Source organism: Colletotrichum truncatum (assembly GCF_014235925.2).
Source record: "Colletotrichum truncatum strain CMES1059 chromosome Unknown Contig_0018, whole genome shotgun sequence".
Classification (NCBI taxonomy): Eukaryota; Fungi; Ascomycota; class Sordariomycetes; order Glomerellales; family Glomerellaceae; genus Colletotrichum; species Colletotrichum truncatum.
This window is the reverse complement of record NW_027222415.1, coordinates 314454-328153: the sequence shown is the minus strand read 5'-3', so window position 1 is coordinate 328153 and position 13700 is coordinate 314454. Positions and strand designations below refer to the sequence as shown.

The 13700-nt window shown below is 46.3% G+C and overlaps 4 protein-coding genes across 4 annotated transcripts; 2 read left to right on the top strand and 2 right to left on the bottom strand.

The window, feature by feature from the left end:
- Positions 1–1654: 1654 nt before the first annotated feature.
- On the top strand, positions 1655–2023 carry CTRU02_215732 (uncharacterized protein; the record flags this gene model as incomplete). The annotated part of the gene is made up of 1 exon (XM_036733180.1): positions 1655–2023. The coding sequence occupies one exon, from the start codon at positions 1655–1657 to the stop codon at positions 2021–2023; it is 369 nt and encodes a 122-aa protein (XP_036575128.1).
- A 3069-nt stretch (positions 2024–5092) lies between these two features.
- On the bottom strand, positions 5093–5502 carry CTRU02_215731 (uncharacterized protein; the record flags this gene model as incomplete). The annotated part of the gene is made up of 2 exons (XM_036733179.1): positions 5093–5318; positions 5483–5502. The coding sequence occupies 2 exons, from the start codon at positions 5500–5502 to the stop codon at positions 5093–5095; spliced, it is 246 nt and encodes an 81-aa protein (XP_036575127.1).
- A 925-nt stretch (positions 5503–6427) lies between these two features.
- CTRU02_215730 (uncharacterized protein) lies at positions 6428–7090 on the bottom strand (the record flags this gene model as incomplete). The annotated part of the gene is made up of 1 exon (XM_036733177.1): positions 6428–7090. One exon carries the CDS (start codon positions 7088–7090, stop codon positions 6428–6430), a length of 663 nt encoding a protein of 220 aa, XP_036575125.1.
- A 3200-nt stretch (positions 7091–10290) lies between these two features.
- On the top strand, positions 10291–11356 carry CTRU02_215729 (AAA family ATPase; the record flags this gene model as incomplete). The annotated part of the gene is made up of 3 exons (XM_036733176.2): positions 10291–10573; positions 10641–10844; positions 10938–11356. 3 exons carry the CDS (start codon positions 10291–10293, stop codon positions 11354–11356), a joined length of 906 nt encoding a protein of 301 aa, XP_036575124.2.
- Positions 11357–13700: the final 2344 nt, after the last annotated feature.

The following is a 13700-nucleotide window of genomic DNA, read 5'->3' as shown; positions in this document are numbered from 1 at the left end:
TAGGGTTACGACCGTAAACAAGGATAACAGCTGAACGACCCACTTGGACGTCGGGCGGCTGTAACAGGACATTTGTACTGCAGATTGATTGATTGATTGATTTATTCCTACTCGGTTATGAAGCCGCTCTTATGCCAGCAGCTATGCCCGGAAAGCGGGGTTTGGCAGGTAGCCGAAGCGTCGACAATGAACAGCGACGCCCCACTTCGCCCTGATGTTGCATCAGGGCCAGCTATCCCCAAGCTCCCCACTATGTTCTCTATTCTGTGTGTTTGTGCCCTCTGTTGAAGAAGTGTGTTGCTCTCCTGTCTGCTTTCTCGCTTTTGTGTTGCTCTCTAGAATGCTTGTTTTGCGTCCTCCTGCTTCGGTTCAGTTGGTGCTGGTAGCACCGTATCTGGTTCTTTGTACCTACAGTCTCCCCCAGCGCTCAGCTTTGTCTCTTTGTTTTGTCCGTATCCTCCGGACTTGATATGCCGTTTTCTCAGTTGCATCTGTAAATTCTTTGTTGCCTCCTGCCGGGTTCCTATGTGGCCTCTTGTTTCTTGCCTGTTGACCACTATTGCCCTCCACCACATTGGCCCAAGGGTCTTCCACGAAGCACAATGCTCCACTGACTCCGACATGTTCGATTACTGGGTATGAGAGCTCCCGCACAGATTCCGCAGACATTGTCGCGCGTTGAAGGGACACCAATCCTTCTTCGCAAAAGGGGCGACAGGGGACCAGTCTGTCTGTGGTCTGTAGTATTGTGTGGCATCGATCGTAGCATGCCTAATGCCTGGTGCTTTCTCCGTGCGGAAGGTGATACTGTTCTGTCGGACTCATCTTCGTCGTTGTGGGACGTTGCAAACTTTGTCGGGGGGGTGACAGGTGACCCAAAACCTGTCGGCGGCTGTTGTGTTGAAGTTGATTGTTTGGGCGCAGTCTTAGTGCTTCGTGTAGCGGCTTGTGGCTTGCCTGTGGGTGGTAACAGTGTTGTCTATTGATATGTCGTATTTTGCGGCTTGCTCTCAAGTTTTTCATTGTAGTCGGGGCGTGCTCTGCGGCCATCTTGGGCCCCTTTGGGACGTAGAATCAAGGCCGAGGATGGCATTGCATCGAAGGGGCTCTGTGGCCGCGAGCACGCGTATTTAGGGCCGTTTTTGCTCCGATTTCCAAAATTTCGTTCTCGCTGTTATTGATGTTTTTCATTTGTACTGCAGATTGATTGATTGATTGATTGATTGATTCCTACACGGTTATGAAGCCGCTCTTATGCTAGCAGCTATGCCCGGAAAGCGGGGTTTGGCAGACAGCCGAAGCATCGACGATAAACCGCGACGCCCCACTTCGCCCTGTTGTTGGATCAGGACCAGCTGTCCCCAAGCTCCCACTATGCTATCTATTCTTGTGTGTTTATGCCCTCTGTTGAAGATTGTTGTCCTCCTGCCTGCTCTCTCGCTTGGTGTTGCCTTCTAGAATCCTTCTTTCGCGTCCTCCTACTTCGGTTCTGTTGGTGCTAGGCACCATGTCTGGTTCTGTATACCTATAGTCTCCCCCAGCCCTCAGCTTCGTCTCTTTATCTTGTCCGCATCCTCTCAGACTCGCATATGCTATATCTCAGTTGAATCTGTAAATCTTTTTGTTGCCTCATGCTGGGTTCCTATGTGGCTCTATGTTTCCATCTTTCGACCACCACCTCCATCCACCGCCTGGAGTCGGACTCAATCCGCAAAACACAATGCTCCAACCGCTTCGATTCGTCCGATTACTAAGTATGAGAGCTCGTACACAGATTCCGCAGACATTGTCATACGTTGAAGGGGCGACAATCCTTCTTCGCGGAGGGGGCGACAGGGGACCAATCTGTCTGCAAACTGTAGTATTTTGTGGCATCGATCGTAGCATGCCTGGTGTCTGGTGCTTTCTCTATGCAGGAGGTGATACCGTTCTGTCGGGCTTGTCGTCGTTGTTGTCGCGGGACGTTGCAAACTTTGTCGGGGGTGATAGGCGACCCATAACCTATCGGTGGCTGTGGTGTTGATGTTTGTTTGGGCTTGGTCGTTGTGCTCACGTGATAGCCCGTGACTCAACCGCGGTGGTGTCGATGGTGTTGTCTATTGACGTGTCATACTTTGTGGCTTGCTCTCGAATTTTTCGTGGTCAGAGCCCGCCCGCGGCCACGAGCAGGCTCTTTGGGAGCAGAATCAATGCCGAGGATGACATTATGCCCAAAGTGACCTCTGAGAGCGCGAGCGGGCGTGGTTTGATCAATTTGATGCTGTTTTCAAAAATTTCGTTCTCGCTGTTGTTGATGTTTTCTTGTACTGCAGAATCACAGGAACAACAGGGATTCACTCGGAAACGGAAGAACTATGGTGCAAGTCACGTGACGATAAGATAAGAGATTAGATCCGTACGCCAAGAATACGGAGTCCGTCCTTAGCATATACGGGATCCGTATGAACGAGGAACGGACCCCGTCAGGATCAGGAACGGTAAAACAAACAAAGGGTACTGTTCGGACTTGTATATAGTATGACCTGAGCTCGACTCATAGTCAGACTTCCATAGCTCTTCAGCAATCAACTTTGTATTCATCCTCAGGATACTTTCAGCTTACCTTCACTGCGAATAACTTGTTGAGTCTAAGACTGATCACCTTAGCCTCTGACTACCGATCTACGATACAGCCTACAACCTACGAACCAGATTTACGATACGACAATACTGTTTACTAGTGTCAATCCCCAGCTTCTGTTAGCAGACCCTACTGTCGGATAGCTGACCGTAACACTTATTAGTAATACTATAGTAAGTATTACAGTTCTTGTTATCACGAAGCCACAACAGGCAGAAGTCGGAACCGTGATAAGAACAAAGATATAAACAGAATAGTACAGAAGTCAAACAAACGGTCACAAGGCAATAAAAATGATAAGTGTGTAAACGTAGGTATCAGGTAAATATGTCTCTCCTTGATTAATGATCCTAACTGTGAGGCTATCACGGGTGTCTCTTATACGGGTCCGGCAGGCACGTGAGATATCACGTGTCTGTGACAGGAAGAGTGTCTTTTACTTAAGGCAAAAAAAATTTAGGGTAGAGCATTTTTAGAAGAGTTGTAGCATTGTACTCCTAATAACGCTCTACGCATTAAGATTTTTAACAGTGCAGTATATATTACTTAAACCTTACACCACGTTTTGTTAGAATTAATGTAAGGCTACAAGCCTGAAACACTGTTTTTGTCTACATATGTTTTTTAGACAGAAGGTGCAAAACGCCTCTTTGTCTCGCGTCGCATAACTTAACATTTTCCAGCATTGTCTACCTAGAAAGGCAAGGGGGCTAATGAACAATAATAACCTGTCTCCGATTGACATTTCTCAGCAAACACCTTGTGTACATTTATGATAATGCAGTAGGATTTCAAAATCATTTAATATAAAGGCGATTGTCGGTATATATATTATATACAGACGCATATCTTGTAAACTAGACTTAACGGGGACGAACACTTGGAAGATAAACCTTTGCTGGTGGTTAAGTCGGTACGAAACGCACAATAACAGATGCTTCAGATTGGATTAAGTTGCTTATGTCTATTTCGACTAAGACTTTGTATACTAATAAATTGCCTTAAAGAAGGGTATATTCCCAACCTGAAAAGGATCCCTTGACATCACCAGGAAGGCGCCGGGTACGAGAGGTTGGAAAGCGAGGAAGATAAAGATAAATGGCGCGGGTTCCACCATGTCGTCCGCATCCTCGCTCAACGGGGGCCGCACTCTCCAAAATCACAGAGCTTATTTCCGACGACAACCAGATTCAATCGGGGCTCACATGCGGCATCTTCCATGCACCAGAATAATGCGTAGAGTACGACCACCTTGCCACCGTGATCAAGAAGCCAGGCTTTACCACACTTAAGCTTAACCTCATGGTATGCGGGGTAGACGACAACAACTACCTAGCCTTCCGCAATGGACGCCTGAAGCAGATGTTGGAGGTCGATTTGCAACATTTCGGCTTAGAGACTGACGAAAATGCCAGCCTGGAAATGGAGCCGCAGCCCCCAAGCCTTATGGATAGACCGCTTTCAAATAATTTCTTCCCGTTGAGGCGTCGATGAACCTGGCGCACTTTGGGCTGTCGCGCTTCCTTGTTAACCCTAAGTTGTCAAGCAACAGGACTTGCTAGATTTTCTCATCGTTCTGATGCAGACCATACGCTCTATATAACTCAGGTTTCTTATGTCTTTGAAGAACAATGGCAACTATAGAGAGCTGCTCTTCTAAATCTGCGACTATTTAGGCTGGAAGGATCGTATCGCAAGATCTCGGTTGCTTATTCGAGATTGTGTCCTCGGTGAACCTCATTTAGGAGAGCACGTCATCGGGCTAGAGGATGAGTTGCGGGGATTTATTTACAACAATGGCGTGAACCCCTATATTCCATCGTCAGCGGTGAGATTGGGAGGCCTGCTGGGCGATGATCCGGCGAGGCCCATAGTGAAATATGGTTTAGGAACATAGAAGGACGACCTCGAGTCATGGTTTGAACGACCCTTTGTGTCGAAAAGGCAGCATATCGAGTTGGGCATTGTTTGAGAATCGGTTTGTGGAGTATTAGGACTTGTTTCCTAGGAGAATTGGAAAAGCAGACTGCGGTACGTACTCTTCAATAAACGAAGCGCCCTGCAGGGTTCGAAATGCTATTCTTCTCTGAGATGTACAGTTTAATTTACTGGCAGCAATGCTGACGGACTCGTTAGACTTCCTCTACCTATAGACAGATTTTATAAGAATAACCCGACATTCATACAAGTTTACTTGTTAGTATAGAAGCAAATCGTTTATACCATGATTCTCCAGACTTACGCCAATTCAAAGAAAAACATACATTCGCCAGGTGCCTGGAACAGCCTGTGTTAACCGCAGGGTTGCATACATAATCGTTATCCAACGCAATGCACCTGGCCTAAAAGATCCCCCAGTACCCGTCGCCAGACTGAACGAGAGAAGAGCTAACGCACTTCCCAATCATTCCCTCTTGCACGGAGCTCGGCGTTCTGCGCCCGCACCGGCAACCCCGCCGTTTTAGAACCAGACTAAGGCGTGTCAGCAGCCTTAAGACCGATGAAGACATGGAAGACGGCCTGGAGACCCGTACAATACGTATTGACGGCGGGGTTCTGGGAGCAAAAGTCCAGGACGAGGACACCGTTGGCGTCGATGATAACCATGTCTGTGCCAACGCTCTTGACGGGGGGGTTGAAAGGAAAGAATTGAACGATGATGAGGTCGTTCGGGCCGAGGTCGCGGGGCACGAAATGTCTGATTTTGCAGCACCTTCACTGTGCAGTCGACTTTCTGGCTGGCTACGTGGGGACTGTATGGTTCTGTGATTAGTATGGGAGCTGTAACGGTGAACTTTTGTAAGCACACTGGTTTGTCATCGATAGATTTGTAGGAGTTAAGAATAAGAGTATGTTGCATACATAATGTTCATTGTCATCATTGGCAAGACTCACCTGTCTGGTATAGGAGATGCCAGTGCGACGCAGTAAGACCTGCCTGCTGAAATATTACATAGATACCTATGCGGTTTTAGAGACTTCTTTAGGTTCTCGCGAAAAGACGTATATCATAGAGCAATATCCTATAGGTGGTTTCTTAGCGGATCGTCAGAGGGCGGAGGTTTGGGCTAGTGTACTCACTTCCCGACACAGGCCGTAAGTCATACTCATTCATTACCCAGTAGTCGCTGAGAATACTATCAGTGATGTGATATATTCAAAGGTAGCTGTATTAGACATTAGTAACTCTTATGACGAACCGAATGGAAATGTTCGTGACAGATGTCTTACTCGTAGCAGTCGAGCCGCGTCCCGTTAGCAACCTTAATCACCAGCTGTCTGAAGTATAGTTGGCAAAAGAATCTTCGACAATGGATATGCCCGTCGTGAACTTGCGGATGAAACTTTTCATTGTCATCGCCAGGAGGTATCCAGGGCATGGAAAGATAATTCTGAAAGGTCTAACGCAGCAATAGTAATCCGCCGGACATGAGTGCAGTCCACCTAGACTTTGGGGTTGGCAAAGAAGCTACAAATACCCCCGAAGAGGTTTCCGTTTGACGCTGTCCGGTGAAAGAAGACAGAATTAAGCTAGAAAACGATGTGAAGAAACATCTTTATGCGTGATGACAATAATAAGCAGAAAGCCTACTGTGGCTTTACTGCGCTCTTAGTGAACATGTGTAGAGTCGCACTCAACGGGATAAGGCTTAGTATTACCTTGGTTTATACTAAAGTTAGACACTAGACTCTGTCTAAACCGACTTTATATACATGCTCAAATTATTGAAGAATTCTTTCATAGCTGAATTAGATAATTTCTCTAGTAACAAAGAGTTAGGGTTTAACAAGTAATAATAAGTAAACCTATCTAAACTTCTTATAAGGGCGGTGATAAACACCTAATATCCATGTCCAAGTCATCGATTCTGATAATGTCTGAAGGGGAATCTCCTCGTTGTCTTCAAAAGCTTCCGGGAATTCAAAGCACCCTAAAACATGCTCGTCTTTCTCGGGACTATCGTAGTGTTGGATGACACTGCGGCCATACGCACCTCTGCGGACGTCAAGGCACACAAGACCTGGTCCCATGTTCGTAGCCACCTTGATCACGATTATGCCGCTAGCAACAAGTGTGCGCAGTTCCATCTTAACATCTATAGAAAAGCCGTCATCGTAGCGGCGAGAGAAGAGACGGTTGAACGGACCTTTTGTGTCGAGTATGGTATACGACTCTTTCGCTAAGAGGTACTCCATGATATCCTGCGCATCTACGCCTGTGACCATTTGCAACTCGGATACACTACGACAGGGAACGCGACCTCGCAGGAAGTCGCGCCACGGCCATTCCCCAACATAGAGACTCTTCGCAAGCAAGATGATAAAACCAGCCAGAACCCAGGCAAACATGGTGATGTTAAAAGGGTCTACGCCTTCCAAGCGTTCTCCGAGTAAGGTGCCAGCCAAGATGCCACCAACAACGAGGACCCCACAGAGCATCATAGTTTTCACAACAAAAACCCTACGCATCACAATAATCGTCTTCTCTTCGATGACCCAGCTGCATACAGCGCGATCGAGATTTTGCGTCTTCGTTTCAGCTTCTTTCAGTAGCTGACGCCGTGACTCAATTAGGTTCTCGGCCCAAGCTCTCGTCGACGTAGGGTTTTCCGTACTGCCGTAAGGGTGTTTCCACGTGTATAAACGATTTTGCGCCAACAGACAGCGCGATACTGGTCGAAAATCGACGTCTTGAATACTTGTCTGGACCTGCTCGTATGCCAATGTACGTAAGGGTGCGAATGCCGAGAATTTGACAACTGGCAATCAACTCATGTCGATAGAGCTTGAAATCGTGGAAAACCTTGCTATGCATCCAGAAGCCATGCTCATGAGCGTTAAAGCCTCATTTTGGGTGCACAACAGGGGAACCATAACAGACACGACGTCAGCAAGTGTATGAAGGTTAAGATGCTGAATATCATCGGCCGATTCGAAGCCACCAATGTTACCTTCGGTCCTCGGTTCAGCATCTTGCATGGTCAGAACAAGATGTGCGCCTGTGGGGACACTTGACTCCTGTGGCGATGCCATTGCGGTATTGTGTGACTCGTTGGTCTGCTCGGCTGCAAGTGTGCGTGCAACCTGACGAATTATGCGGTACATCTCATAAAGAGTTCGCAAATGGCTTCGTGCGGCAGAGCCTCTGATTTCACCATTTCTATCCTAACAAAGCAGAGTTGGCATGTCATTCCAGCCTACTTTAAATACAATAGAACAAATATCGAAGGCGTCAACAGAGTACCCAGACAGCATGCTGCCCTTCAAATCCTCAAAGATAGCACTTATACTATCTAGACTCCATTTAGATGACACTAATACTTCGGCAAAGTATCTATTGGTAGTTAGTTCGTCTTCGAGGAGGAGGTTCTCGATGGTTTTTATATAAAACTTGTGAAAGTTGTCTCGGCCGCTGGTGTCAGCAGCAATGGTGTCGAAAGGTGTTTCCTCGTCTAGACCTAAAGCATGGCGTGCCTGATTTACAGCCATAACATCCTCTGCATAGTCGAGACTTAAATGTGCAAAGTGTTCGGGGTCTATCATCAGATATTTCAATTTAACAGCGCATTTTGCTAATCCGGCCAATGCACTCGTGTGCCAGTACTCGTTTGGGTTGGTGTAACATGCGTAACGGGCTGCCACAGCAGTTACATAGTCAATTAATGCGCAGTGGAATGCGCGGCTTTGGTCTCTCGTTATTACCAAACTGCTGTCGTGCTTCCTGGTTTGCTCGCTTAGTCTTTGAGGATCATACCGGTGTAATATCATTTGTTTCGCTCTGAGACAAGTTTCCCGGTTGAATAGATCTTCCCTTTGCTCATATAACAAAATCTGATTGTCGAAGTTGCAAATACTTATGATATACAATAGCTGGTCGGCAAGTACTGATAAATGTTCGAAATATGATTTGTTCGCTGGCTAATTATCTTTGACCTTGAGACGAAAAGCTTTAAGACCGTCACTTGTCTTCACGGCGCTCATGAGTCGTTCTGTCTCAAGCTGCTATAGCTGCCCTTTTTGCGTCTCTGATATTCCATATCGAGACAGATCGTCAATTTTGGGTAGGTCAATTAGGGTCTCCCCAAGGTCTGGCGGTGTGTATGACTGATGCGCATTGATGAAGCGTAAAATCTTTTCTTGCATTGTCCTCAACACCGTGGATCCTTCAGTCGGCTGTATCTTGTGGATAGTGGCTGGAGAGATGCCAGCCTTGGGGTTGTGGCTGTTATAGTCTCTTTCTTCTGTGGGATACTGGCGTTTATTCCGTCACTGAAACAAAATCTTCTTGTGTGAAGTGGATTCAAGTCTTGCGTTGGGAATAGGATTCATTTAGTATAGTTATGTATAACAATCTCCGTGTCTTACTCTGTTTCGGCCCCACGAATAGGTATATATTCGGGGTAACTTAGGTTCTTAGACAGGAACTGAATACGTCGACGAAGATTGTGTATTTTCCACTTCAATTGAAGCGTCATCTTGTTACGGCCCAACCAGTTGGTGCCTAGCCGGCGTAGCTATATAGTGCAGAACAGGGGATAATGATGCCGGAGTCATCATTACCGAAGCTTTTGCTTTGTGCCACAGTTGGTTGCCCTGACCTGCTCGTAACACAATGATGACTCCACCCCGCGTAGAGGGTTGTGGGTTCAAATCCCATACGTCGCCAGTCCTCCCTGGTCCCTGCGACGCCCGACCGTGGGCAGGCAATTATGTAGATTGGTTCCCTACTAGCCTGGAGTTTCCCTGCTTATACCCGCGATATGTCCGATTGGTCCTCGGCATAGGGACATGCCTCTTAGAGGGGAGACATGGTGTTACGGCCCAACCAGTTGGTGCCTGGCCGGCGTAGCTATATAGTGCAGAACAGGGGATAATGATGCCGGAGTCATCATTACCGAAGCTTTTGCTTTGTGCCACAGTTGGTTGCCCTGACCTGCTCGTAACACATCTGCCGAAGAGATTGGCCGACTCAGGTCAACACATAAACTAAGCTATGTCAGATCGGTCTACAACGGAACGAAATTTGGCATAACTGAAGAGACCGAGTATTTCGGGTCAAGGTTAAAAGAGGTCGTTGACATTACTATCATGAACCTCAAGCTCCTTCCCATGAGATTCTTGTCGACACAAGAGCAGCATGAGATTAGATGTAGGCTCATTGCCCGAGGCAAGAAGTACTGTGCGCTTTCTATAGCGTCTCACAGATTCATGCATTATAATGGACCCATCGCCCTTACTGCTACCAGCAATGCCAGGTTTTTAGGTGAAATTACCAGTAATAAGGACCAATCAAGCAGGAATCTGGCAGTAAGTTGTAGTTCCTTCTCATGGCTGTCCGCGCAAAAGCTAACGAGTAATCTAAGACTAGTCAAAGAGTCATTATTGATAGGAAGGCTGAAAAGGAAATTAGAAGTTTATTCGAGAATTTTGACCTCATGGCGCCGTCATTAAAAGAATACCTAGGGTACTCTCCTCATGGGTCAGATATCCACGACAATGAAGTCACGTTTGAACCAACGCATGACGACGATATCCCATTAGTTTCTATCATAGACTCGAGCTCTGACTCTGATCTTGACGCAGAACAAATTGCTCAGAAGTATAGAGAAGAAACAAGGAAACGCAATATGGTTTGGGACGGTGACCAATTCACGGACAACGATTATCTGATGTGTCCTCCGACATTGATTGCTTTTCTACTTAAGCACAAAGTCTGGGCATTTCGTATCTACATTTCTGGACTCGAGGAGATTACTTGGAAAGAAGACCCTTTCTTATCACTTCAACTTCCAGAAGAGAAGAAAAGATTAGTGAAAAGCCTCGTTCAGGGGTTTGGATTGGATAAGGATGATTTTCACCTGGAGTCTTATGAAGATATCATTGAGGGTAAAGGGAAAGGCCTAGTTTTCCTTCTCCACGGCCCTCCTGGGCTTGGAAAAACTTTAACAGCAGGTATGTATCGGTCTGCTAACTAATACCTGATTAAACCGGAATCAACAACTAACTTTTGAAAACGCAGAAAGCGTGGCAGAAAGCACTCATCGCCCCTTGTACCATGTGTCAACAGGTGAACTCAGTACAAATGTGGAAATTATAGAAAAGCAACTGACTGAAATCTTCCGTCTGGGACTTCGTTGGGGGGCTGTAGTGCTACTAGACGAGGCGGATGTTCTCATGACAAAGAGAACAACAGCAGAGCTAGAAAGAAACGCTGTCGTAGCCGGTTAGTTGCTCTTTGCTGTCTGCTAGACAGAAATCTCACCTTTTGTTGACTTAATGCCTACATTTTGTCACCAGGACTGATCAGTATCACTAGTTTTCCTTCGTCTTATTGAGTATTATGACGGAATGCTCTTTCTCACTACAAATCGCTTTGACGACTTTGACAATGCCTTTTACAACCGTATTCACGTTTCTCTTCGCTACTACCCCCTTCAATCTTCAGAGCGGACCAACATCTGGCGCCAGCACATAACACGAGCTACGCAGAGACCCCGGAACCACAATGAATACTCTCAGTGGTCTGAAGAGACGTTCCAGCTATTGGGGCAGATCGAGACGAATGGACGGGACATCCGTAACTTCACCCGGACAGCATATGGCTACGCCCTCGCCCTTGGTGAGGATCTAAGCATCAGCCATGTTATGACTGTTATACGAAATAACTTGAATGTTGACGATTCATCGAAGTTGGTCCAAAGTCTGAATGAGCTTGAGGCTTTACAGTTAAGATAACAGTGTTAGGTTTAGTTGATTACCTAGTAGAATTGGTTTGGAAGAAATACTATCACTGTGTTTTCCGATACATAAACTATGCTACTTTTTCTGACTTAGGAGCAGTTTTCCTCCTCTGTCTCCTGCATTATTCGCTCTTAAAAAGAAAGGTGCTCGTTAATTTCTATTATCAAATTCGAAATATTGCTGGATCTTGCTTCAGTAGGTATCGTAGTTACGAGTCGCTAGTTTTAAGTGATTCGTTATATTCTATTCATTCATGAGGCTCTCATTATGCTTATTGGGATCACAGAGGTACCAGTATAGTAATATAATCTCTTAAGTAGAAAGCTAGTGTCTATCATTATGCCTGATATGAAGATCAAGCAGAAGTGCTAGAGGAAATAGTCGCAGAACTCATGTCCGTCTGTCAGACTACACATAGCTTAGGAAGCCCGGGTACCGGCAGGTCTGCCGGAGACGGAGCCACTTCTACCCGGAGTTCTGGCTGTTGCAAATCATAGTCGGAGTGTGTTTAAGAGCATCTTTGGACATATTTTGATGTCTGCCAATACCCTCTGCCTCTAAGGCGGTTAACGACTGCTTTCTTTATTACAGTTTCCTAGCAGGCTCTACAACCGTTATAGTCATTTTCCTACATCACTTTTAGGGGTTTCTTCTGCAATCTTTTTCTTCTACATAGGTGCCCCTTGCAATTAGTAACGCCTACTAAGGTCGTCCTCATGGCAGGACTGTGACCCACGCCCCGCAAAGTGGACTTGGTCGAGGCCTTGACGGAGAGCACAATGTTCTTCTCCTTCAACTGTTAGATACAGGTCATTTTTTCTCTCGACGTTTTGCCTCTTGTCAATCCCAAATTGCCAAATTTCTCTTCGCTAGTAAGCGTGTTTACAACAAACTTATCAATGGCAATGCGCTGGTTTTGAGCCTTGACTAATGACTATTTTTGAATAGTCCTGAAATTTTCGAGACTTAGCATCGAATATTGAAACATGCTTTCTAGTGAAGGCACCTTGGCGGCCGAAAACCTTTCGTCGAATCCGATATACGGTATCACCCTTTTGCGACTTAATACTTCCACCTCACGACCAAGTTCGTCATAGACCTAGCGCGTAATCAGTCTAGAGTCTCATTGAAGTATCATTCGATCCAGACAATTAAATCGTACGTTTTGTAATCCATCTTCCATACAATTCCTATATATCTATCGATAGACAAGGTCAAAGGGTGACGTTCAACGGTGCCGCCCATTGTGTCTATGTGACTGAAATTCTTCCATACAGGTCATATACGTAGTTGTTGCGTTGCGAGTGTTCTTCCCAGCTCAAAGACTGCAAAGACCAGAGGGGCTTTGAAAGGGCGTCTAAGTGATCGGAACTCAGTGTTTGGCTGTGTACCTCAACACTTGAGGCCGCAATCGTCATGTGTTCCATTTCACCAGGATTCAGCTTCTCATATGCGGGCACGGTTCTGGGCTGAGTATGTCGGTTACGCCACAAAGGAAAGCAGGATACAATCTCGAGCCTGAAGAAGTTTTCTACAATGTTGCTATCATCAGCTGATTTCCTCACCGTGACATTGTCCCCCTCATCGAATGTTGTGAGCATCCACGCCTGGCGCCGGATTTTGCTATAAGATTGGGTCGGGCTTAGAGTGTCTGCGCGGCGTCTGCATGCGTCTTAAAACAGTGTGCTACAAAGAGATGATACATTTGAATTTGAAGTAAATGCTTAAGTTGCTGATATCCAAGGCTTATAAACCCGGACCGGATCCCGCTTCTTGTCTGAAATAACTTGTTCACTCACTTGCCAAGCCGCCACGTCATTGATCGTACTCGCCAGGTTCACCACCTGAACAAGACTTCCACTACCCGCAAGATACGTGAAAGAAATGATAATTTTAGCCTCTGTTCCTTCTACGCTTGCTTGAGACCTATGAGTGATATCAACGTAAGATTTTGGCGCGACGGAGACTGTGGTTCTCGAGGTGGCAAAACCTGTTGGTATCACAGGATACCCGTAAAATGGGATAACTAAAGGGGAAAACTGGTTTTTTTCATGTGTTTCTGATGTCTATGGAGTAAGTTTTAGCAGGAGTGCTGGAGGAAGTGGCTGTTAAGCTTATAGCCGTCAATCAGTCTGCCCGTCACGTGGGCAGCCCGGGTGCCGGCAGGACTGCCGGCGACGAAGCCACTTCAACCCGGAGTTCCGGCAATTACAACAAAAACCGAATAACTTTATATTCTGACTGCTCCAACCCTCTTCAGAAGCTGTTTGGCCTTTTGATTTGTGGGGCTCTGGAAGACATCAACAAATTGGTCGTCAAATGGTGTCTGCTCAACGTC